Here is a 26893-nt window from a genome sequence, read left to right as displayed (position 1 = left end):
TCGGGGGTTGGGGAGCTGGCATCATCCTCTTCCTTTGGCTGAAATGAACTCTGCACCAACACTGTAATGCCAGGGATTGATTGTTTATACAAGAGTCTGATAATAACTGGAATTGTTACACAGTCACACACCTGCAGTCCTAGTGGTTAGTTTGTCCCCCCCCCAAAGGTTTGCCTAGATTATGTTGATCTGATTAGTCGTAAGGACCTCTCGTCTTTCTCTCGCCCTCCCTCTCATCAACAAATAAGTATTTACTTTCATTTGGATCACTGTGGCAAAGTGTATTTTCCAACGATTGCCACAATGCCCACCCCGAATGCTGTTCTACAAGTAATTTTGCCACTGCTCCATCAATAGGTAGAGTCTAATTCTCCTCCTCTAGACAGATCTGTGATTCACATATAACCAACAGAAGGCAGCAGTGTAGGAAGTGGTCCTGTATGACTTGAGGCTACACGGCTCTGCACTTTTTTGCTGGAAAATGTTTACTGGAGCCCTGGGCCACAAAGTAGTTGGGCTAAGTCTGCGATGCTCTGAGGAAATTCAAACTAGTTTGCATAGAGAAGCCTTGGCACTACATGAAGAGAGATGACCACCATCATCAGCTGACCCCATCCCATTGCAGCTTCAGCCACTGATGGACTACCTACCGCGAGACAGCAGCCAGAAACGCCCAGCTTGAGCTCTTCCCAAATTCCTGACCCACAGAAACAGAAATTTAAAAATTGTTATTTTAAGTCACTGAGTTTTGGGTGATTTTTTAATAGGATAACTTCATTTTATTTTGTAATGGATTAACTTGAAAGAGACTATTTCAAGTAATTTAACAAATCAGTGATTTGGGCACATATAGTTTTCATATAGTTTTCTTCCAAGCTCCTTTTCCATTCTTATCTTTTTAATGTTGTGTTTTGATGGACGTAAGTTGACCCAATACACTCATTTCATCAATACCGGATATTCTTTGCAGTTATAACAAAAGATCAACCTCAGCCCCTTCAATAATTCAGTATCCTCCCAACATACTTAAGAGCTGCCCTGAAGCACAAGGTGATCAGAACAATGTAGGTAAGAAAAACTCTTTTTAAAAGAGTATCACAGGCTCTCTTTCCCAATCTTGTCTGCTCAGGACATACACCCTAAATTTCATTCCTAATCAAAAATCATGCTTTACTTTGATATAAGTGAGATGCTACTCAGTTTAATCACAAGTATAAACCTCAACTGTAAGAGAAAGGGGCGCATTACTATACTGGGTACTAAACGCTTGGCCTTTATGCTTTCACTCAGATGGTTTTCTCCCTAAGGTGTCATTTGTATTTGACTCATTGGGAAAGTCAAGCACTAGAAAATGGCTCCGTGTCATACAGGGAGTTTCTGACAGAGCTAAGGCTAGAATACCAATCTGAATTCAAGACTTTTTATAGCATTGTACGTAATCAATAACCCATTTCAAATGCTGTTGCACTGTTAATACTTCTGGAACAGCTTACGCAAATAAATGTGAGATTTCAATAAATTGCTTGTATTTAAAAGTTAATCAGAAAGGAGAAAGAAGTTTAAGTTACAAAAAAAGGATAATCTCTAAGAAGAAAGTGGGGAGAGGGAGACAGGGAAAAACTTGAGAGAGGAATACCTCCTCCACTGACATGGGAGCAAAGGATGAATGCAGGTAAGCTACTTTCTCTGTTAGGAAGAAAGGTGGTCTGCTGACAGTGGAGAGTGGAAATCCGAAGTAACCTAATGAAGAATGACATGAGAGCTAATACAAAAGAATTTGCTGGTAGTGCTGGGGATCCAGCTGTGGTTGCAAAGCAATTTATAGTGGCAACCAGCACAGGTAAGCATTTTTCTCCAATAGCATTTAGCAGCACAGGAGTTAATGGTAGCCTAAATTAGCCCAGGGTTAGTGTTTTACCAGGCTTGTGTGATGGAAAGACCAGCGGGCAAGTTAGTTGAAAATAATGAGAGTTGCTAAAGTCTTTATCAGTATAACTTTAACATTATTTTGAAAGGGAAATTTCATGAGTTGGCCATTTCTTAGTAGAGTACTTAGTACTCATGAGTACTTAGTATAACCTACTGTGTTTCCCTGAAAATAAGACCTAGCCGGACAATCAGCTCTAATGCGTCTTTTGGAGCAAAAATTAATACAAGACTTGGTCTTATTTTACTGTAAGACTGGGTATAATATATGATACGATATATAATACCGGGTCTTATATTTTTGTTCCAAAAGACGCATTAGAGCTGATTGTTCGGCTAGATCTTATTTCCGGGGAAACACAATAACGATCATTTATAAACAGTGTATTAGTTATCTATTGCTGCATAACAAATTACCCTCAAACTTTGTCAGAGAATGGTAATAATCTTTATTATCTCATATCGTTTGTACAGGTCAGGAATTCAGGAGTGGCTTAGCTAGGTGGTTCTGGCTCAGGGACTCTCATGAGATTGCGATCAAGATGTCGGCTGGGGCTAGTCATTTGAAGGCTTAACTGGGTCTGGAAGAGCTGCTTTCAAGATGGCAAGTTGACGCTGACCCTTGGTAGCAAGACTCAGTTCTTAACCATGCAGGTCTCTCCATAGGACTGTTCGTTGTGTTCTCGCGACACAACAGATGGCTTTCCCCACACCAAGTGACCCAAAAGAACAATACTAATGTTGCATTATCTTTTATGGCCTAGCCTCAAAAACTTGCACTATCTTACTGGTTACACAGATCATGTACAGTGTCAGAGGGGACTACCCAAGGACATAAATGCCAGGAAGTGAGGACCATCAGGCGCCATATTGGAGGCTGGCTTAACACACAGTAATTAGGACTTGGATGCCTATAATATTAACTGTTTCATATTATGCATAATATGAAAATAACATAAAAAAATACCTCTCCAAGCCATTACCTAATGGTCAATTACCTACTTATCTACTATGTTCTTCCTTTCCTTTTCAATTTGTCAAATCTGATTTTTCTGAGAAGCACTTGAGCTTACAACAGGATTTTAGAAGTTCTATTTAAGAAATGCAAAATCCTCAAGTAATAAATAAATCCCTAAATAATGATCCAACTTACTGTGTTTGATAGTGTATTCAGTGTAGCATTTGGAGACAGATTCACTCATCCTACCTATGAAATATTAAAATTGACATTCAATGGTAAATGACATACAATTCTCAAGATAAAATCACCCAAGTGTTGGAAGTACCCTTACAGCCAAGCTTTCCAGTAGGAATAACTGCATCAGTTGACATTCCTCTTCTTTCCCTACCCCTACCCCACCCCCACTCCAGATAACCTTCAGATATCTTGACGGTTAAAAAAGAATCTCTAGTGATAATGCCTGCTGTTCTAATACTGATGCTAATCAGTATTAGATAATCTAATTACTAATTACAGTAATAGATAATCTAATACTGATACTGATAACCCCAATGCACAAATAAATGGACAAACTTTACAAATTAACAAAAATTCAGCCTGTTTTCATTTAAGATACTTTGTTAAAATACCTTTTTGAATGTATAATAACAAAAACTAAAACTATCATACAAACATATGCCAAGTGTTGGAGTATTTTAGTTTGGCTATATATCCCATAAAATTCTTGCAATAGCCCTGCATAGATATGTTACACATTTTACAAGTGAAGAAAACAAAAAAAGTAATTCACCTAAAGTCCCGCATTAAATGGCAGAGCTTGAATTTGAACCCAAATGCAAATTGTCAATATCCCAGATTATCCATATGCATTATTCTCAGTTAATTCTCAGAAACCCATTTCTAAAGCTTAGAAAAATTAAGCAGCAACTTGAGAAAGGTCATAAGCCAGTGAGTGACTGTGCAGGGACTCAAATGTGGATCCATCTATAAATCCAATGTGTGTTGCTATGAACATAGAAAAGTACTGTATTACAAGTATCGAATTAGGAAGATGAACCAAACATGTTACTGGATTAGGCAGTGAATGCCCTGAAACCACACTTTACAAGGACTGAATATATCTATTAGGTATCAGTATTCAAACATTTGCCGAAGGCTAAATCAATACCTAGCTTCACATAAGTAAATTGCAATAGTATTACGTTATCAAATGCCATGAAAAGAACAAATCTTTATCCAAATGCTTCTTGTTCTCAATGGAAAGCTGCTGTGGGGTGCTGTGGCAGGGGTGAACGGAGAGAGCAAAAAGCTTAGTGGATGCTTTATCAGAGCAGGAAACTTAGTATAGGTAAGACGTGTGCAGGAAAGGACTATAATTTGAAAACAAAAGGAATATGCTTAGCAATATCTTATACTAAGATATCTATACTAAGAATATAGATCTCAGACTGCATAAATAGCACTTCAGACTAGTGACTTTTTGTTTACTTTCCTTACTTATCCCACCTTTCTTTAAATATTTTGTTTACAATTTTCTTTTTAATATAGTGTCATTGTAAGGATTCTTTCAAACAGTTTCAGTACTTTGTAAAATAGCAATTCTAGAAAATGGAGGGAAATTCTTCTAAAACCCATACACCCCAAAATTCAAGACAGAACACACTGCTTCCCTAAATTGCCTTGCTGTCATAAGACTTTTGAGTCTGGACATCTTGTCATACTAGGGTTTATGTCAAAATGAATGATACAAACTGGCCTTTACTAGCAAAAGATGGAAGTATTTGTGCATACAAATGAATAATTTCAATAGACGGAGATACATCACGTTAGAATCCATGAGGTCATACTGATACAAATTTTGTTTCAGGGTAACCAAATCTTTGATGAGGGGAAGTTTCGTATAGACATTTGACCTAATTGATAAACAATAAAATTAAAAATTGCTATTTTGCAGCCCCAAGTGAAACAAGATAGGCCAAAATCATCAAAGGCTACTGTGATGGTTAACTTTCTGTGTGAATTTGACTGGGCTAACGATGCCCAGATAGCTGGTAAAACATTATTTCTGGGTGTGTTTCTGGAAGAGATTAGCATTTGATTCATTAGATTGAGTAAAGATGTAGGGGGCATCATACAATCTGTTGAGGGTCTGACTAAAACAGAAAGGTGGGGGTAGGGCAAATCCGCTTTTTAGCTTGAGCTGGGACATGCATCTTCTGTCGTCAGACATTGGCATTCCTGGGACTCAGGCAGGAATTGGGATTCCTGCCTTTGGACTCAGTCTGAATGATATTATCAGCTTTCCTGGTTCTCCTGCTTGCAGACAGCAGGTCATAGGACTTCTAGGCTTCCTTAATGTCATATAATAAATCTTCTCACATCTACCCATCTACCTATTATCTATACTCTATTGGTTCTTGTTCTCTGGAGAACCCTAATACACCTACTAAAACCATTGAGTAAAACGCGGAAGAGGAATTTTACAATGTATGAATCAGGCTAAAATCACCTGAACCCAAAGATCAACTTTAGTATCACAGTAAGAGACAACCAGTTATTATGGGCAAATTAAATGATGTAATAAATAGGAAGTGCAAAACACTACCTAAAGATGACCCAAAAAATCAAATTGGAATCTCATCACCTCTAGATCTCACTACCAGTTTTACAGAAAATACAGGGGTTGGAGAATTTAAAATAACACCATGGGGATGAAATCAACAAAATCCACCATTTTGGGGAAAATGACCTATTTTCTTCAAAAAATAAATTACAAGGGGAGAAAAGAGATGGAATTCACAAGTGAGAATTAAGAGACATCAATAGCATGCAACTGAGAACCTTGTTTGGATGTTGATATAAACATTTATGTGACAAAAATTCTTAAGAAAATATTAACAAACCAAATCTAGCAATACATAAAAGGAATCACACAACATGACCAAGTACTTTATCCTAGGAATGCAACAGTGGCTTAACATCCATAAATCTATTATTTATGTAACGTAATTATGTAATATACCATATTTACATAATAAACCATTTGTAGAATGCAGAAAAAACCATACGATCAATAGATACTGGAAAAATATTTTACAAAATCCAAACCCATCCATGATTTAAAAACAACAACAACAAAAAACTCAAAAGACTAGGAACAAAAGGGAACTTCCTCAATCTGTTAAGAGCATCTACCATAAACATGTAACTAGGGCTGGCCCGGTGGCTCAGGCGGTTAGAGCTCCGTGCTCCTAACTCTGAAGGCTGCCGGTTCGATTCCCACATGGGCCAGTGGGCTCTCAACCACAAGGTTGCCAGTTCAATTCCTCGAGTCTCGCAAGGAATGGTGGGCTCCGCCCCCTGCAACTAAGATTGAACACAGCACCTTGAGCTGAGCTGCCGCTGAGCTGCCGCTGAGCTCCCGGATGGCTCAGTTGGTTGGAGCACGTCCTCTCAACCACAAGGTTGCCGGTTTGATTCCTGCAAGGGATGGTGGGCTGTGCCCCCTGCAACTAGGGCAACTGGACCTGGAGCTGATCGGCACCCTCCACAACTAAGATTAAAAGGACAACAACTTGACTTGGAAAAAAGTCCTGGAAGTACACACTGTTCCCCAATAAGTCCTGTTCCCCTTCCCCAATAAAATCTTAAAAAAAAAAAACAAACAAACATGTAACTAACATCATACTCAACGATGAAAGACTGACTGAATGAATGAATGCCCCTAACATCAGGAACAGGCAATGATACCCATTTTGACTATTTCTATTTAACACTGTATTGACGGTTCTAGCCAGCGCAACAAGAAATAAACAGAAATTAAAGGTGTATAGTTTGGAAGGAAAGAATAACTGTCTTTATTCACAGATAACATGATCGTGTACATACAGACTCCTATGGAAACTCCAAAAAAACAAACAAAAAAAAACTACCAGCATAAGAGACTTTAGTAAGGTTGCCAGACACAAGAAAGATAAATATACAAAAATGGATTGTATTTCTATATACCAGCAACTAACAATACCAAAGTGAAATACAGAAAGCAATACCATTCACAACATCGTGAAAAATAATAAAATACTTTGGAATACATTCAACAAAAGAAGTCCAAGTTCTGTACACCGAAATCTGTAAAATATTGCTGAGAGAAATCAAGGAAGATCTAAACAGATGGATACGCCATGATCATGAACTGGAATGTTGTTATTGTGCTAAATCTCTCCAAATTGATCTACTGATACAACACAATCTCTAACAAAGTCACAGGGCTTTTGTAGATACTGACACACTTATCCAGACGTCTATATGGAAACACGAAGGCTGAAAGAGAGAAAACAATTCTGAGAAAGAAAAACCAAGTAGGAAGACTTACATTACCTGATTTCAAAACCTATTAGAAAACTACAGAAATTAAGACAGTGTAGTATTGGCATAAGTATTGGCATACATAGGGGGTGGCAAAACAATGTATATACATTTTAAAAAAGGAAAACTGTATTCCAATTGTAATACTCAATATGTACCGATAACAAAAGATGAATACAAGGCACGTTTGACTTCTGCAATGACAAGAGGTGCTCCAAGTGGTTACCATCAGCACCCAGACACTTCTGATTACGGTGAACTAATGCTTGAGCAAGGCTGACCAAAGTATCTACCTGTAAATATTTTTTGGCACTCCCAGTAGATCAATGAGACAGACAATGAGTCCAGACATAAACACACAAATATGGTCAACTGATTTTCAATAAACATGCCAAGGTAATTCAATGGGGGAAAGGGTAGGCTTTTAAAGAAATGGTGATGATATAACTGGACAAAATAAAACTGTATACTTATAATGGGTGAGATTTTTTGTTATGCAAATTATATGCTTCAATAAAGAGATATAACAAACTAAAGACTGTTTTTATAATTATGGGACAATCAGGACAGTTTTAACACTGTATACTTGATTATATTTAGGAATTATTACTTTTTAAAAGCATAATAGTATCATGCTAATATGTTTTAGAAAGTCTTTAGTTTTGGATACATGTATTGAAATATTTTAGGATGACATGATTTGGAAAATTTTGCTTCAAAATAATTAAGGGGACAAAAAGTAGGTGAGGACACAGACAAAAAAAGATCTTGAATTTTTAATTACTAAAACTTGACGATGATCAATGAAGAGTCATTACACTCTATATTTACTAAATTTTAATGTTTGAAATTTCTAAACTAAAAAAATATTTTAAACAGAATTTTTACTAAGTTTTTTTTGGGAGCGGTATTTTGGTCAGTCCTATACTTAATAAAAAAAATCATTATCAGTTTTAGTCATCAGCCTCCGTACCTGGCATATGGAGGAAACATAAGACCTACTTGTTCCTTTATGTGACAGAGAAAGCACAGCAGCCACATAAGTAGCTCTAAACGTGATTTAAAAGCCAGCGTCATCACAATTTATGAGTGATCTCTTACCTGATACTTCTGAGCTTACACAGAATAAGCACAATAACCAGTTTAATGGTGAAATTTTCCTAAAAACTAGACAGTAGTTTCACTGGCTCTGTGTTAAAATTAGCTAATTTGTTGAATTTATTAGGCCAGTTGAATGCTTAGGAAAACTACTAATTAAAATGTTTTTTCATTTAAATAATAAATTCTCTACATTCAAGAGTAGTTCCAACACCTATTAGAATGACTATCAAAAAAGACAAGAAATAACAAGAAAATGCAAAGAAAATAAGATACATTTATAAGTTAAGAGTTTTAAATTACAAATCTATAAATATTACTATTTTGAGAAAAACAAGAGTACAAAGGGGCAGATTTCAGAAAGCACAATCCAAGAAAAATATAAGATCCACGGTCATATAAAAAAAAGGTTTATCATTTATCATCCCCCTACTTGAAAAATACTCTAAAAAACAAAGTAGCAAACACAGTTGGTTTTAAAGGAATGACTTTATTAATAAATATACATCCATATGATGATGTAGATACAAATCATGAACACTACTCTATTCCCATACACATAATTGCACACGAGTAGCTCAAGTTCATGGACATAAAAACATACACAGTATCTATTCCGACTTTTTACAGCAGAGGACAGCGTGCTTATATCAGTTAATTGGTAATTATTTTCTCTGTAATTATCTGTGGAAAAAGGAAACTGTGAAACTTGAAGAATCAAAGTGGTCTGATTACTATAAATCAATCACACACTTGATTTAGTATAGCATTAAATTTTCCAAAACTAAATAGATTATATGTGAGAGCATAGATTTTTTCTAGTTGGGGGTGGAGAGGGAAAAGCAAAGGAAAGATTTAGATACATCCTAGAGTTTAATAGGATATAGTTAAGCTATAATAAAAACAGAAACCTAATAGCATCAAAATATTTTATGTCCAAGGAAAAAATGTTTTGATCAACTGTTGTGAATTCTTATATTCTACTACAAAGGGATCATAAAGTTTTACTGCATATAGAGACAATGACTGACAGAGTAGCAGTTATCAATCATCAGCAGCCCCTGAATTGTTCTTTTAAAGCTTCTTAGAATATAAAAGGGTTTTTTCCCTTTAGCTCATACACTGGTTTTTCTTAACAATGGACGGATCACCTTTAACCTGATAAATGGATCCAGATAATTTTTTCCTCCTTAACACAAACTATTCGTATTTCATGAAAATATGCATGCAAATTCACACAAACATCAGTTTGGAATGAATATTACTTTTATTACTTTAACAGATGTTTCTTTTAAAAAGTAAATAAAAAATATAAAGAATTTTTAGTCTAATTGAAACACTGATTTTAAAAATGTCCCCAAATATTAAAAATTAAGCAGATACTTTTCTTCTAATACAATGTACCAGTATTTTTTAATATCCAGTGCAAAACTCCAAAGATAGTATCAAAATCATCCCATACTAAAGATTAGTTATGCAAGGCATATTTGTCAAAAAATGAAAATTTCATCTGCTTTAGCTCATTTGTTAATATAAGAGTAATAAATAAGGCATGTTAAGATATTTTTTAAAAGAAAAAAGTAAAGCAAACTTACTTGAACAGCAGATCATTTTCTGACCAACAGTTTTAATACAGAATAGTGAAACCTATTTTGTGAAGAGAATTGCACAATATAAAATTAGCAATTTACCTTTAAAGGATCATACAGTGGGAAGAAAAGGCCAGTTTTCCCCAATTGATTATATTATATTAAAGTATAGGCATTTGATTAACATGCTATTTCAGTGTTTACCACGACAAGAGACAATGTTACAAAAGATGCACAATGTAGTCTTTAGATTATAGAGAAGTAAAAATATTTTATATTTTAAGACTTCATGTTATCACTCAGATGTCTTTCTCTTCTTCAGCATGGCACCAATAAACTGTTCACAAGGAGAAAAGGAACTGGAATCAGGAGATGCTGACCAGCATACAAATCTAATACTCCAGGTAACTGCTCACATGAACATAAAATTCAGTTTTTTAAACGATGTTATCTGCCACAACTGTAGCCCTCTGCCTGCTTTTATCCCTGGGACATAGCTCCTGATATTCATAAACACTATTATGAACATACTTCCGTTAGTTGATTCACCATTTCATTAACATGTATACAAACTTCATTATACAATAATACATCTGCTTTATCTTCTGACACACAGCACAGCACCACTAAGGAGATGTGCTGGAGGATGGGGAAAAGGAGAGGGGAATACATGTAGGCAAGGGCAGGGAGAAAGGGAAGGTTATGTATAACAAAATCAGGAATCAAAATAAACTGAATGGGCAATGTCAAATGGACATACTAAAAAACACAACATGCAACCAAGTCCTAGACAGTGGTATATATTATTCTACGGTAGAACATTTCATTAAACAACTATTTCAGGAACTCAAAAGAGGATTTCTAAGCAGCCAACTGCTGAACATCATTTTGAGAAACAGCTAACTGACAGATACATAATAAAAGTGGATAAACATATAAATAAAGATGTAAGGTTTTGTGTGTGTCAGAAGTTATACTGTTCTAAGTAAATTATTAAAATTTTATATTTTACGCTTCTGCAAGAAGAAACTCTTATAGCAATTTAGCTGCCAGAATGTTACAACTGATTATGTAGTCTTCCAACATTGTTCTCTATGGTTTGTGCAAAGCTAAAATTGTTGAGGTCACTGTCTTAGATGCCAGTGCACACAGTTCCCACATACAATGCAACACCTCTTACTGTAAAGAGCAGCATAAATCCAGCTCATGTGTCAGGCATCACTGGAACACCTGAAGGCTTGCTGCTTTTTTCCTGATAAAAAAGGTACGAAACATGACATCCATTTGCAATCAGAGTTTGCATTAACTGAGAGCAAGCCCAAACAACACAATATGCGCCTTTTTAAACTTTTAATTATTTTAAAAGTTTTTGGGTCCTGCGAATCTACATTATAATCTCAAAGGCATTTAAAATCACAAATACATACATTGTAACTTTAAAGTTCAGTGGAATTTTTTTCAAATTCAAAGATAATAATAGTTTATTTTATTTAGAACAAACTCAGAATAAATAAAATGTACATTAACAAAGAATACTACTTTCAGAAATGGGGGAAGAGAGATTTCCCTCTGTCCCTCCTATACATGTCTACCCAATACTTTTTTTCTTTTCTATCTATCTTGCTTCTAAAGCAAGCATTGTTGGAAAAAATTTTCTTTTGGATAAAATGGTCTCACTAGAGCCACAATTAGATTTTTAATTACATTAACCAACAATATTTTTTACGTTTCATGCATAGATGGATCCTATATATTTCTTAATACTTGTGTTCTGACAGTCAGAAAACTGCATTTTGTTTATACCAGTTCTACAGTCTACCATTCAATTTGTGTCCTTTGGTAGATATAAACCTGAAACCACAGTTAAGTGCTAATGCAATGGGACAATTTCTCAGAAAAAACTAAAAAACATTCTGAATAAATGAACAACAGTAATAAATGTTTTAACCATAATGCTTTAAAACTAAGTATATGAAAGGCAAAATGTAGTGACTATAGCTACATGCAAACCTTAAGAATGTTTGTTTTTCTATTATATTAAATATGCTATTCTCAGAATGCACTGTGTCACCAAAAATGTAATGTGCAGTTTTTATAAAAAAGTTTAATTTTTTTGTAAATATGAATTGTTTGTAGTGTTTGGTATATATGCTCTTGGTACACAGGCAATTAAAAAATACACAACCTATCATTGCTGAAAGGCAAACACTAAAGAATTCCTTTAGGAACAATGGTTAAATCAATACATGTCATTTAGATCAATAAATAAGAAGCTGCTTAAACCTAGAACATTAAAAATAAGATTTTTAACATCTGAAGTCTACGTAAATACCAAAGCATACAAATATCTATGTACTGTCTCCTGAAAATAAATGTTACAAAAACTCACAGCCATACCTCAGATAATCCTGAATCATTAGTTTGCTTTGTTCCATCAGTTAAAAATACCTTAGATATTATCTTTATATTGTAGGCTTACTCCACAAACTAACAGGTATGATGGTTTCAGTTGCTTAGCACATAAACCATCCATTTAGAGTGGCCCAAAAGTAGTAATGAAATATAAGACACAACCATAAAGCTAAAGAAAAAGCAAAAATGATTTAGTTAGGTGTTACACTTGAACCTATGTACAAATTCAATGCCACTGCTCATGCCCTGAGTGCATCTGTCAGCATATGGCGGTTTCTGAGCCAAAAGCAGGAAAAAAAACAAAGAGGAAAACAAAATTGGAAAGCCCAGGCCATAAAATATGTCAAAATAAAACCAAGAAGCTTTGGGATTATTCACAACCTTCCTTCTTAACCTGGCCCTCCTTTCCTGCCTCACTCACTCATTGGGTGGCTTGACTTCACTGCTGGTTTCCTCTACCCCGTGAACTGCTCTGCCATGCATCATAGGGTAAGGAAAAGCAGCAGTGCCACAGCCATAACCAAGATCGGCAAGACGGGATAGAGCTTTAATGCTACCTGGAGGTCTCCCTGGGCTGACTTTGTATCCCGCAGCTTTGGTTGTACCCAAAGGTCTGCCTGGACTTGTCTTAAATCCAGCCGCTTTGGTAGTTCCCAGGGGTCTGCCTGTGCTGGTCCGGTATCCTGCTGATTTGGTGGTTCCCGAAGGCCGGCCACGCTTACCAGATCGATTGAGATTTTTCTTTTTCTTTAGTTCATCTTTTATCTCTATGCTTCTACCACTTGTAGTCTGCAAGTGCGTTTCATTTAACGGGTCTTGCCTCTGACAAGCCATTGGTTTGTGGCTGACTGGGTGGCTGTATTTGCTTTGCTGGGAGGAATATATGTCAAAGTGATCAGCAGCTCTCATGGCATCTTCATTGAGGCAGGAAGGCTTGCCAGGCCCACAGAAAGCAGGATTACTGCTAGCAACGGGATGCATCATTTTCTACCAAAAATAAAAGATAAGTATGCATAAATATACAAATATACATCTGTATGACAGCACTCAGTGGGAAAATAAGTCTGTCTTCCAACAATTATGCAGGCTTACCTAAAATTAGGCTAACAGGCAGGACGCCAGACCACTTATAAACAAACACACTTCAGCAGATTGAAAGATACTTATTTTTTCCCAATGTAATCATGGGTAGGGACAAACGCCACACAAACTCAACTATAATACTAATTTACTAGCCATAATGTTCTCTGCTTAGGGACTGCAAAAGTGTATCGGTAGAAAATAAATCTGTTCTATTTTGTAGGCTCTTTTCTTCTTGATCACTAACCCCAAAGGATAACAATAAAGACAAGAATTCTTACTAACACAATTCTTTTTCTTCAGTTTGCCTAACATTCTTAGAATGTCTCCCTTTGGCCTTTTATTACACGTCTCACATGTATACTTCTGATCTGGTCGCAGTTTCCACAAGGTGGACACTTCATCATTACTATAATTGATTACTTATATAGAATCCTGAGTGTATGCTACACTTTATAAAAGATGGAATGTGACAAGCAAAGAACACAATTTCTTGGCTCAAGGTATTGACTCCCTTCAAGCTACTCTATCCAAACAGGAGGCAGTACCATTATAAAGAGTAAACAAAGGTTAAAAATGAGTAAACATTTATACAAACAATTGAGACTTATACTACAAAAATATAGGTAACAACCATAGTAAAATGCTCCTTATTTTGAAGGTATGGTTGAATGTACAACACTGCTTTCTCCCTTGATCATAAATATGATATGGATCTTTTTTTTCCTTACAAGAGCCCTGTGACTTATTAACAAACAGTCCAAAGTCTCTTTTTGTCTGTGAGGACACCTCTGTGATTTCTTTTCTCTTTATAAAAGATGTATTACAACTACGACCATAACAAGCCAGCCCTAAACAACAATATCATTTAGACACACAGTAAATGAAAGTTTATATAGAATACAGGATTATATTTATTTCAATGAGGTAAAAAAGGTAATTCAGATTTAGAATCTATATTAAATCTATATTAAAGCCTAGCCCCAAGTTGTCAGATGTTTCCCTATACCCTTCACACATGCAAAACTACACCAAAACCTCACGAAAATAGTTACTCCAAGAGGCTAAGAATAGATAATGTGAGCCAAAACCACTGTAAATTTATTTCAGTTTATAAAGGCAAAAGGAAATGGGAATGAAGTCACAGAATGGAATTCTGCTAAATTACTAAATATTTGCTGAGAATCAACAGATATAGAGGTGTTGACCAGCTGTCTTAAAGTCCTAAGTGTGAAGGAAAAACATCTACAATGAGAAGCTACTTTTTTATGGCAGAAACCTATGACTAAAGAACATAAAACAAGACTGAACTAAACACATATATTAAAAAGGAATAATTCTTCACTCATTCCCTAAGGATGTAACAAGAACTAGGTTATTATCATTAAGTTAAATTCTAATTTCAGATGAGAAATAAGGAGAGATCAGGATGTGTTCCAAATATAGTAACATTAGCTGAAAGTGAACAGTTTTTGAGCATTTTCTATGCGTCAAGTAATGAGTTTGACACTTTGCACACTGTCTGATTTAATCATCAGAACTCTATGAGGAACGTACGATTATCAACTGTTTTACAGAAACTGAGGGAGACTTTAAGCAACTTGCCATGGCCACACGTTAGGAAATGGTAAAGCCAAATACGAATTCAGGGAATCTGACCTCAGAATCAACACTATCGGTGTAGTTCATATCTACACCAGGGTTTCTCAACAGTAGCACTATTACTTGGGTCAGATAATTCTTTGCTGTGGAGGGTTGTCCTGTGCACTGTAAGGCGCTTAGCAGCATCAACCCATAGGTGTCAGTAGCTAACCCCCCTCTTAATCAGTGACAACCAAAAATTTCTCCAGACATTGCCAAACAATCCCTGGAGGGCAAAATCCACTTCCTACCAGGAGAATCACTCAGCTAGACTAAAATGAAAACACAGGCTCAGTTGGTTGGAGAACGACCTCTTAACAACAAGGTTGTGGGTTCAATTCCCACATGGGATGGTGGGCTGTGCCCCCTGCAACTAAGATTGAAAATGGCAACTGGACTTGGAGCTGAGCTGCGCCCTCCACAACTAGACTGAAGGACAACGACTTCACTTGGAGCTGATGGGTCCTGGAGAAACACTGTTCCCCAATATTTCCCAATGAAAAAAAAACAGGACCCAATTTAAATTATTCCTATTTAAGTTTGTATTCACCTCTTTGGTTCCTACCTCTCCAAACACCCACAAAACCTTTCTGTTGACAACATCTACAAAGTCAAACAGATTTGTTTTCCAAATGGAAGAAAAGCCAATGTTGGGATTTGTGAAGGGACCAATCACATTCCTCTCCCCTTCAAGTCATAAACTGATTGAGAAATACAGACAGGAATTAAATAGGAATCAAAACACTAGTTTATTTCCAATCAAGTTGGACTAGAGACCAATTGCAAAACAAGGAGAAACACAAACCTTTGAGCGGAAGATTATGAGAAAAAGCGACTTTTTCAATTTTATTATTCAGAAATCACCATGTTGGAAAGCTGTAGTAAAAAGAGGTAGAAAGGTCCAAGTTTTCTTCCACAAGTAGCACAGTCAGTAAAGGGAGAAAATTTTCTTCCTACAACATGTTTTCACTGCTTTACAGTTCGTGCCTTTTAAGTTCCTATCACTAACTTACCAAAACCTTCCCTCCCTTAACTTACTTCCCGTAACTTCATTTTCTCTATACATCAGAACATTCACCATCTCTTAGCACTCAGGATGTATAGGACCTCAGCTTACACTACATCAGGCTTTTAAAGGCAAGATGCTGCCATATATCCTTTACTCAGATACCAATCAACATCAAAAAAACCACACCATTCAAAAAGTAGACCTGCAGTTTAAAATAAAAATGCCTCCATCTCCAATTCCTTTAACCTGTTCCACGAATTTATTATGCATTTGGTTTGTATTATATTAATTTACTTCTTTGTTAGTGTTGTGTATGGAGATGACCCTCAATAAACGAGCCACATTTATGGAGGGCCACAATACTATTCTAAGCACTAGCAGACAAAACAGACAGGAGTGAAGCTGTTGATCCCCATGGAAAGACAACTTAAAGAGCATTTCTAAAGGACAAGTCTCCTACGTATTCTCTATTCTCCTTCCCTGCTACTGCCAGGAAATCAGTACAGTATTCTGCTTACTCAATAACTGAGGAACAAGAAATTTATTTTGACAACTACCCACGTAAACAGTTACCTAAAAACGGAAACAGAGCTAAAACCACTCCTTTTCTACTTCCAGATTTCAACCTGTTAAGATGGGAATCAGCACCATTAGATACCTGTGTGCATCAACTTTTTGTATATATTTATAGGCAGCATTTACATATACAAGTGTTAATCTTACACTCAGTGCTTCCCTACTCCTACTTCCGGGCTTTGCCAAGTGAACTGTTCTGTCTTCAAAGGGCACATTTCTTAAGGGCCAGAATGAATACATCTGGGGACTGGATGAAAGCCCAGAGTTACAGAACAGGCTGTGGAGCCTAGCACAGGTTAATTATCTTCTAAAACGGTGCACCGACGACAGGGGGGCCCACTAAAGAGCTTCTCTGTTTTTGACTATGACTAAATTAGAATTTGTAAAGCATATCCTAAAACTTGCCCTCCCTGAAGTTGTCTCACTGTTGTGTTTAACTACTAAAATCTTTTAGGGAGCCATCCTTTACGAAGCAATTCCTTTCCTTTTCTTGAACGTGGCCGTCAGTCATTCCTGCCAACATAAGGAACTATCACTTTTTTTTAGTAACCGCACAACACGTTCGTGAAGCCTTCTAAACACGGGGAAAACTCTTCAAGAATTCCAAGTTCTGTTCTCTTCCAAGGATCAAACATCCCCCAATTCTCGTCTGTACTGCAGGTCACGTGGCTCCCGACAGCGACACAGAACCAGCGACGATGTGGTCATCGTACATGAATGTCCGTTTGTGACCCGCGTCAACCACTCAGCAAGTCTGTTCAGCAAAGACGCAAACCACGGCCGACGGCCACGCACCCTGCCCCACCTCGGAGTTTCGCTACTAGGACAGAACGGACATCACGGCCCCCTTTGTCTGCTTTCTACTCCGTAACTGTGCCCCCCAGGGCAGGCCCCCCAGGGCCAGAATCCTTAGCGGACGCGAAGCGTTTGGAAACGTGTTACCTGCTGTGCCCGAAAGTGGTCGTTAATGTATTAGCGACAACAACTCCGCAGACGGCACACGCCCACACTAGAGAGAAAGCGCCGCGTCCCCTCCACTCATCAAAATTCGTGGCGGGCCGTCCGGGCCCTCGGGACTTCTGCGAGCTGCAGGGGAGGACGGCTGATGTGTTTTGACCCCGCAAAGAAAGGGTGGCCCCGCCCCGCCCCGGCCCGGCCCCCCCGCCCCAAGAGGCATTTCCCCCCAATAATGGCTCCAAGTCTGAGACGAGCCGGCGGCGTCCGGGGCCCCTCCGCTGGCGCCGGGCTAGGCCAGAGCCCGTCCTCCGGCGCGGGTCGCGGGCCTTCCCTCCCCCGCCACCCGGCCCGCGTTCCGGCCGCCGCCTCCACGAGCGCCCGCCGCCCGGCCTCTGCGCCCCACAAGCTGACAGCCCCCGCCCGCCCACCTACCGCAGCCGCTAGTAGCCCGGCCCCTCAGCGCGCCCAGGCGCTGCCCATCGGCTGGGACTCGCACGCGGGCGCCGCTTCCGTCCCGGCCCTCCGCCTCTTCGCGGAGCGGAGACGAGCCCGACAGAGGGGCAGGCAGCGAGGGCGGCGGCGGCGGCGAGGGGGACGCCGGCTCCCAGCTCCGGCCGCGGCCACCGCTCAGGGGCCTGCCCCCGACGCAAGAGGAAGAGGCAGCCACAGCCCCGTCCTGCGAGGAGTGGCGTGCGCGAACTCGCGAGGGCCGCGCACGCGCACGCGCACGCACATCGCGAGATCTAATCTCCCGCCGACCAGCACGCAAGTCCGGGGAAAAGTAGCCCGGGAAGCCGCGCTGCGCTTGCGCGTCGTGCGGACCGGCAGGAGGCGGGGCTCAGACCCGAGCGTCTCGGGCCGTGGTGCAGGCCGTGCGCTGCCGCTGGGCTGGAGAGACCGCCGAAAGGGAACTAACTTCCTCACGTGGGTTGATTTTCACCCAAGTTTTGTGATGCTGGACCCGCTACTGACTCCATTTCTCAGCTTACAGGAGTAATAAGTGGTGGTCAGGATTTGAACCCAGCAGTCTCGTTCCAGGAAACTGCTGGTGGAACAAAGATCTATTGTTTTATTGTGGTCGGTGCTGCCCAAAGCATGTTAAAAGGACTCGGCCTCTGCCCTTTAGTTGCTTATGGACGAGCAGGGTGAGACCTCCGGCTGTAAACAAAATGGGGAACATCCAAATAGGTGTTTGGACCTTCAGACCCAGGATCATGTGATAATGAAAAGCCTCACCCCGTAACTTAAAAGGATTTTACATCCATGACCTCAGAATTGCCATATTCTTCATTCCACCGTCACAGGACGGATGGGACAAGAAGTAATGTGCTTACAAGCTCCCCACCCTTTTATGGGGCTACTGTGCGACTTCTGGCCTATCAGTCACCCCATAGAAGCCCCTTCGTAGAAGTGTCCCCCAGTTCTTCCTTCCATGGATTCGAAGACGTCAGAAAGAGTATTCAGAATTAGGAAGGTTGCCGAGAGGAAGACATTTTATTAGAAGTGCAAAGAGGCTAGAGGCGGGTGCCTGTCCTTTTTGCCCAACCGACGAAGAATGTTTGAGATCATTCTTAGCACTAAGTTCTACCACGAGCACAGTTCTTGGCCAGGTTCTGCCGCCAGTAGGAAAAACAGGAGGCGCAACAACTTTGTAGGAGAACACACAAGCCAGGAGGGAAACCAAATTCAGTACATAAAACAGGTTACCCATTCATGTTCTGACAGGCAGTGTTTCGTAACTTGATTCTAAATCTCATTCTAACTAATTACTCCTACAAAATGCTAGAAAACAGTACCGACCACACTAATATTGTTTATATGTAAAAGGAAAATACCAATATATAAAACAGTTCAAATGCATCCACATATTTGAGGGCATATTAAATATCCTTTGAAAAACTTCTTTAAGCTTTCTCCAAGCAAGGTTTTTTTTATCTTTGACGTGTGATCTGATGTACTCCCATATCTTATCATGCCTATTCTAGATCCCTGTGTCTAAACTTATCTGAAATGGCATTCATACATAAAATCACTTCTACAGAAACTTTTGTACTAATAAGGTCAAATTATTTGCAGCCCCCATGGAGAAGTAGCCAGAGTAACAGAAGTCAGATGTTCTTGGGTTTGAATGCTTTTTTGTCATTTGTCTCCTATAGTACTTTGGGTACATCACTGCCCTTTCCAAAAGTTTCTACATGTGTGGAATGAAAACAATGTCCTCCTTGTAAGGCTGTGAAATTAAATGAGCTAATAGGTGAAGATCCGAATTTAAATCCTACGTCGACCACTTACTAGCTATGTGACTGTGGAGAAGTGACTAGTCAAATCAATTCAACATATATGTGTTGAATGCAAAGTACTGGGGATGCAGGACAGACAGGGTCCCTAACCTCAGGAAGTTCACATTTGGTGAGGCAGACAAAAATTCAGATAATCAGAATACAGTGTTAAATGTAATGATCTGGTGTTTTCTGATAATTATCTCAGGTTGATCTTAATGAGGTGCTATACTACACATAACACTGGTACAATGACTAGTGCTGAATGTAGAGGCTTTTTTAGAGCACAGACATTTATCACTTCAGCTGCAACAAGCACACCTTTACATGTCACACTATTTTACTCATCTCTCATTTCTTCCTCAAAAGTGTATATCCTTGGAATACAATTTGGACTCAATTCAACATTTTTTATTCCTTCTCCAACAGCTTTAGCGTGGCCCAGATCATATGGACAGATCACCAGTTAATAAGATTTTTGAATGATAAACGGTGATTATGTAATATGAAGGGAAGGCCAGTAAAAGGAATTTGTCTAGAGCTGGGAGCTGGCTACCTCTAAAGACCTTTCAATTGAGGCAACAAGTCTTAAATAATTTCATTTGAACTGAAAGATATGCGTAGAAAAAAATTAATCTCACTTTCCAGATTTTGGTTTATCAGTAGCCATTGGTTGTCCTTGCTAGGTATGCAGCTTATAGCAATAATGAACGGTCAAGCAATATAGAAAGATAGCATAAAGAAAACCCACTCCCATTCACCCATTGATAATAGTACCAATATTTATTGAATGTTTACCATGTGTCTTTATATGCTTTAAGGCTTTCTATGTATTATTTCACCTCATCTTCACAACAACCCTGAGAGATAAGTATTATCATATTCCATTTCATATATGAAAAAACTGAGACGTTTTAAAGCATTTAAGCAACTTTCCTAAGGTTGTCCAAATAACCCCCAATGTATGTGAATTCATTTTTAACTGTATATGGACAGTTATACAAATACTGTACTACTATATTATATACAACATACCATGTAACAACATATAAAACCTACAATGTTTAAAGGACGAGATTTTAAAATAAATACAAATGGAAGCTATATTCTTCTTTCTTCCCAATAGCCTACTGTACACATACCCCACTTTGGAGACCATTGCTTTGTATCACAGGAAGTCAAAATCCAAGAGCAAGAGAAACTGAAGATTATCAATGGTTTTCAAACTTGAATGTGTACCACAGAATCATTACCACCCCAGACACACTTATAATAGCAACACCAGACCAATAAAAAGTTACAGAGGAACTTGGGCTCTCTTTGAAGCTACCAGGCATTCACTCCCCTGCTCTATGCAACGAGCTTTGCAAATTTAAAACTTGGGCTCTGGGCCGGATTGGGGGATGGAGAGGACTTTTTCAAAGTCCACAGTATAGTTCTGGGAGTCTCACCTCCTAGAAGACTCCCTTAGGCAAAGGCATGGAGAGGAAATACTGCTTTCAAGGATCCTTGCACTGGCTGGATCCAGGCACCTGAGAACCTCCTACAAATTCAGGAATAAAGACCAAGGACACTTAAACATACAAGGTCGCTAGAAGTGCCTGGAGTTGATAAGCTGCTAAAAATCCATCTACTACGAAGTGTTAAGTTCAAATGACATCCTTTTTCTGCAGACAAAGAGCAAGCACATTTCTCATACTGAAGCCTCACCTTTTCTTTATTCCATAATAGGCAAAATTGTAAAACGGGACTAATATTAAAAGCAGTGACTATCAGGTATGTTCATGCATTTAAAACAATTAGGATTTTTAAAATTATGGAACTCTAGCTTTTATAATAATGTAATAACGTCTGAGAGAGTAACTGAGTTACAGTTCTCCAAAGGGGTTAAAACCTTCTTTTTCATTTCATACTTTTTCCCTCCCCAACAGAACCAGGTTAATGTAAAGTTAGAATTTCTTTTTAAAGGTTTCAGCTTCAAAATCATGAACTCCTAGTAAGAATAAAGAAATTTCTAACATTTCAAAAAAAAAAAAATCATGAACTCCTATAAGCTGATGCCATATTTGGAAGAGAACGTCAAGAAAAATAATCAAAAGTAAATTCCTCACCAGTCATGTGATCTGACAGTATGTACTTACATATACATACAAACCAGCTAAGCCTCAAGGCACTAAAAAGGCAAGACCATGGATATTGCAAAAGTTTTGCAATGAATATACATTTATTTACACTTTTCCTTCACAATTCTACTTGGACTCCTGCCTAAGGAAAATTTAAGTTGATATAGAACTTATAATCTTTTGTCAAATATCTGCAATTAATAACATATCAGGGAATCTTTTTACCAAGTGAGGGAAATACAGCCACCTTTAGCTCCAGAGAGCTGGCTTAAGAGCAGAACGTGTTTCATTAAGCAATGTGTACGAAGATGTTATACTCTGAGTTAAATGCCCTACTCCAGTGACATTTTTATTAAGGCTTTCTGATGGTTACAACAGCTAAACTGAATAAAAAGTTAAGCCAGCCCCTCTACCTCTCACACATATTCATTCTTTCTCCCTTTATATTTACTCACACATCTTTTTTAAACATTAACTTCAGCTTTTCATGCCAGAAGCAGAAGGTATTAAGAAAATGCCAGTAGATTCCAATTCTTATATAAAACTACATACCAAAATGTGTAAAACTGGCAGCCCCAGCCTCAAATCTAAGGGGAAGAGTATGCTCATGGACATTGGCTAGCCACTCAGAACTCCTGTCTGCTCTAAGAATTTAGCACCATCATCTATAAAGCACCAAAACGGAGCCTTTTACTAAACCAAGGGTAGCTTTTTATCCTAGACTTCATTTTAACTACCATTTTCCCCAGCTCCTATCTGAACAAGCACGATGTTAGCTGATAGTTTTATAAAGCAAAGAGAGGCAGCATAGGAAAAAGTGCTCATACACAGCCAAGTTACAGCTTTGGAGGCTTGGCTTTCTAGCTTGTGATTCTTAAGATGCTGATGTGTTACTTAGAAGCAGACCCCACAGCTGGCTTCATGGGATTTATAAATCCCAGGTACGTAAGAGCTGGCTCTGTTCAAACAAAAACCTTTTTTACACGTAGGGGCTGCCTGCCTTGAAAGAAGCCCTGCCGTCACAAGTGCACTGTGACTACCAGTTGAACACCATGTGTACACCTCTAAGGCTGAAAAGACATGAAATATATCAAATAATAAAGTGTCTAAAAGGAGCTGGAGAGCACTTAGCTATTGTTATTTAACTCTCTACTTTTAATTCTATGCTAAAAATGAGTGTCACTGTGGTAAACACCAACTGGCACATGAACCTATTATTTCACCTACCACGGATCTGTCTTATGCCAAATACATACACCAGGAAAGACTAAGAGGGCTCTTCAAGAAGATATTTTGGATAGAACTGTATATTTTGGGTAGTAAATTGCTAGAATTGTAAAATAAATATACAGGGAGTACAATACTTTGCTCACATGCCTACCGATATAAACATATTTAGATAAACAGCAGAAAACATTTCAGCAAAGGTAATTTTAGGAAAATGCAGATTGAATTAATTTTATTTTATAAGTAATTTAGAAAACATGAGCATATATCGATATTGCATTAGAAAACAAATTAGTCTGTACATCATTCAAATTTTAAAAATCAATGAGTCAATGTGACACTAAAAAAAGTAGTAACAGAGAAATGTTTCATTTTGGAACAAAATACTATCAGTGGTTTATTACAACTAGACACACAAACATAAAGGCAGTTAATGCTAAAATGATATAAAACTCTGAAAATCAAAGTGATCCAGCACGCTGAGGGGAGCACCAATTGTCACCAATGTGGGATTGCCACATATTCTATCAAAGGAATCACACCATCACTAGGTAATAAAAATAAGCAAATAAATAAACTGAAGGAAAAAAGGAGCTCAAGATGCCTGGAATTTTATAGTAAAGAGTTTTTTTGGTTCTATTGTTATATATGTTTTACCTGTTTTCTTCCTCTAAGAAAGAGAGTGGATAGATGAGGGATCCAAGAATACTTCCCAGTTATATCTTAGTTTTTCAGTACGGATAACTTGATATTGAAGAAATGATTGATACTCCTTGTCATTTTAGTCAATTAATGTATTGTTAAAATGATTTCTTTTAACAGTTATAGTATGCTTTGATTTTTTTTGTCTTTTCTAAAAATTCCACATCAAGAATATTCAAAGGAACTTCTATGTCTCTTAATTTAAGAAATATATCCTGAAAATGTTTTGTCCAGAGGTGACAACAACAATATGAAATTCTAATATATCAGTGGTCTGAAAAGAATATTAGGTGACCCAATTACAACAATTTAAATTAGAACATTCAGAAAATATATCTGAGGGCTCAAAAATATAATTCATGATTCCTTGTGAACGAAATTTCACTGAGAGATGCTTATGTCTAAGTCTAAAACATAGGTATCATTATGTCTGAAAAATTTTAAGAAAATTCACAACCTACTCAATAATCCTGAAGAAAAATCTAGTAGGGTGTTTATATGTTCAGATGTAGAAACAAACATTTTCAAGGGAAAAATGGAATCACATTAATATTTACAGGCTACAAATCACTTTCTTTTAAGAAAGATTAGAAAAGAGTTAGTAGCTAGGTGTAGAGCGAGAAGTTGTGAGGGGAACCTAAAATCAGCAAATACTAAAATTCTTTGCAGTGTAAAGAAATGCCAAAGACTTTTATACTACAAATCTTTAATATTACAAAACCCAAAAGCAGTGAAACTATTGTCCATTTACGATGATACAAATTGAAACAAAAACTCTGAACCCATTTTGTAAAAATTCTATTATAACATTCTTAAATCCAGTTCACATTGTTCCACTGAGTTAAGTAAGATTTAAGCTCAAGAGGGACACAAAATTAGACAAAGATTTTTATCTTTTCTGAAGAGATGATCACAATTTCAATACAAGAGGATAAGATAAGGTGAACAGCCTCTTAGCAACTTGTGTACTTTATTACCTTCAATAGAAAGTGCAAATACTTCCATTTTTTTTAACTTCTGGAATATTATCCAAGTATTTAAAATGCTGATGTTTAAGCTTTACATTAAAGGACATCGTAATCTGCTTTAAATATAATTTGATAATCCTGGGGGTACTTACTGAAAGAAGCTTTCTTCAGCAAATACTGGTATCTTCTATTTAAAAAATCAGCAAGACAGAATTTTAAAAATCTTAATTTACAATACATTATAAACTGCAGACAACAAATGCCACATGTTTCACGACTAGCACAGGTAAAAAGTTTTTTTCCAGATGTTTTATAAGACTTTGTATCTTCCTTTATTTGTTGGTTGGTATGAATTTTGCTATAATAGAAAATAAAAGATACATGGTCAGAAAAAGCAAAAAAAGAAAAAGGAAAGAAAAGAAACACAAATTAAGGTAATTTCTTTTACAAATGTATAAAACTATCAGACATTTAAAATAAAAAATGTTAATATTATATAGAAGAAGAAAGAACTGTTCAATCAATAACTAGTAATTTCTCTGTGTTCACTGGACTACTCCTTGACAACTGTTTTGAACCAACTTAATGGTGGTGGCATCAAGGTTCTTTTTCTATTCATGGTGAAATAGTCTTAAGCACTTGATTTACAGGTTGTTTTTCTTCTTCCTCTTTGTTTTGTGTACCTCCTATTCTTTAAACTTTTTATCCCCCCAAAAGAACATTCTGTAAGAGGAATTTTAGAAAAGCCCTCAAAAACACATTCTTAGAAAAAGGATCAAGTTTCCATTCAAAGGCCGCTCACCCCAATGTACACAGTAAGTACAGTTTACAAGCTTTAACTGGCACTAAAGATACAGAGATGTGTCTGCCTCCTTTGGAAAGGTGATCTATAAAAGGTGGTTTTCCAAAATCAAATTAACTCCTTACCCAAATTTAAAAACACTGACAATACCTGTATTGGTAAAAATGTGGAAAAACTGGAATTTTCATACAACACTGGAAGGAATGTAAATTGGTATAACCACTTTGGAAAACTATTCAGCAATACCAACTTAAAGCTCAACTACACATACTTTATAATTAGCAATTATACTCCAATTCATACTTTATAATTAGCTTCTCTCTACTCCAAGAGAAAAGCACAAAGAGACATGAAATAATGTTTACAAAAGTGTTATTCATTAAAAACCAAAAACTAAAATAACCGCAAAGCCCAATATATAAATTGTGTGGTGTAGTCACGTAATTAAATACTACAAAGCCATGAAAAAGAATAGTGATCACGTCAGTGTGCTTGTTACTTTGTGAAAATTCATCGAGCTATATGGTTATGATTTGTATACTTTTCTGTATTTATATTATATCTAATAAAATATTTATTAATACAAATAAATAAGTCCTTGAGGCTTTCACTCACCAGCCGGATCAGTTCTTCTTTTATGAGCCTGGTGATTTCTGCCTTTGCTTTCTGTACAGCCAGTTCGTTGGCACCTGGTGAGCGAGTGGAAAACACTGTTCATACTACTAGAATTACACTGGACGTTTATCCATGTCATAGGGATCCAGCAGAAATACTAAGAGTGACTTTCAGGAACACTGTACTGCCTGCCAAGATAGCCTTTCAATACCTGCTGAGACATCATCCACATATGTAATGGCTGCTTATTATTCTCATTACTTTTAGAGCTTCAAATGTAACCAATGAGGTCATATTACTTGTACTATTAAGAGTTCCTGGTATGTTGATTAAAAAGAGTAAAGAAAAGACTAGCAATTTGTCCAAAAGAGAATAAGAAAAAGTTAAAGGGAAATATAACTTCCTTGGTTCATTTACTTAACAAATATTTACTGGACGTTTATTATGTTCTTCAAAATCGGCAAATGTTTCAGAAAGGTGTCATCTGAGCAGTCTTAAAGATGAATAATGGAGGGGGAAGAGATGACATGGAGAGTATTTTACAGAGGGAATCGTGTGTAATG

General features: G+C 37.5%; 2 protein-coding genes across 8 annotated transcripts in view; both read right to left on the bottom strand.

Annotated features, from left to right (window-relative positions):
- Nucleotides 1-8821: 8821 nt before the first annotated feature.
- Nucleotides 8822-18367, bottom strand: LOC308491557 (UPF0461 protein C5orf24). Of its 4 annotated transcripts, XM_081035350.1 has the most exons (4): nt 18047-18367; nt 12909-13338; nt 11120-11191; nt 8822-10276 (listed from the first exon to the last, which is right to left on the bottom strand). In XM_081035350.1, the coding sequence occupies exons 2-3, from the start codon at nt 13333-13335 to the stop codon at nt 11151-11153; spliced, it is 468 nt and encodes a 155-aa protein (XP_080891476.1). In that variant the 5' UTR covers nt 13336-13338; nt 18047-18367; the 3' UTR covers nt 8822-10276; nt 11120-11150. The 4 variants fall into 4 exon arrangements, with proteins under 4 accessions (XP_080891476.1, XP_080891475.1, XP_080891473.1 ...); XM_081035349.1 differs by having other exon boundaries at nt 8823-11191; XM_081035347.1 differs by lacking the exons at nt 8822-10276; nt 11120-11191 and having other exon boundaries at nt 11279-13338.
- A 5091-nt stretch (nt 18368-23458) lies between these two features.
- Nucleotides 23459-26893, bottom strand: part of DDX46 (DEAD-box helicase 46) — a 41130-nt gene continuing 37695 nt past the window's right edge. For all 4 annotated transcript variants that reach the window (XR_013992376.1, XM_081035344.1, XM_081035345.1 and 1 more), the window contains exons 22-23: nt 26331-26404; nt 23459-25271 (exon numbers count right to left, since the gene is read on the bottom strand). Coding sequence is in view for 3 of the 4 variants with exons in the window: in XM_081035344.1 (XP_080891470.1) it covers nt 25224-25271; nt 26331-26404 (122 nt within the window). In the remaining variant the exon portion in view is untranslated. The remainder of the gene's footprint in view (nt 25272-26330; nt 26405-26893) is intronic.

The sequence above is a fragment of the Rhinolophus hipposideros genome (genome assembly GCF_964194185.1).
Source record: "Rhinolophus hipposideros genome assembly, chromosome: 23".
Lineage (NCBI taxonomy): Eukaryota > Metazoa > Chordata > Mammalia > Chiroptera > Rhinolophidae > Rhinolophus > Rhinolophus hipposideros.
The sequence above is the reverse complement of the archived record's forward strand: the minus strand, read 5'-3'. Positions and strand labels throughout refer to the sequence as shown.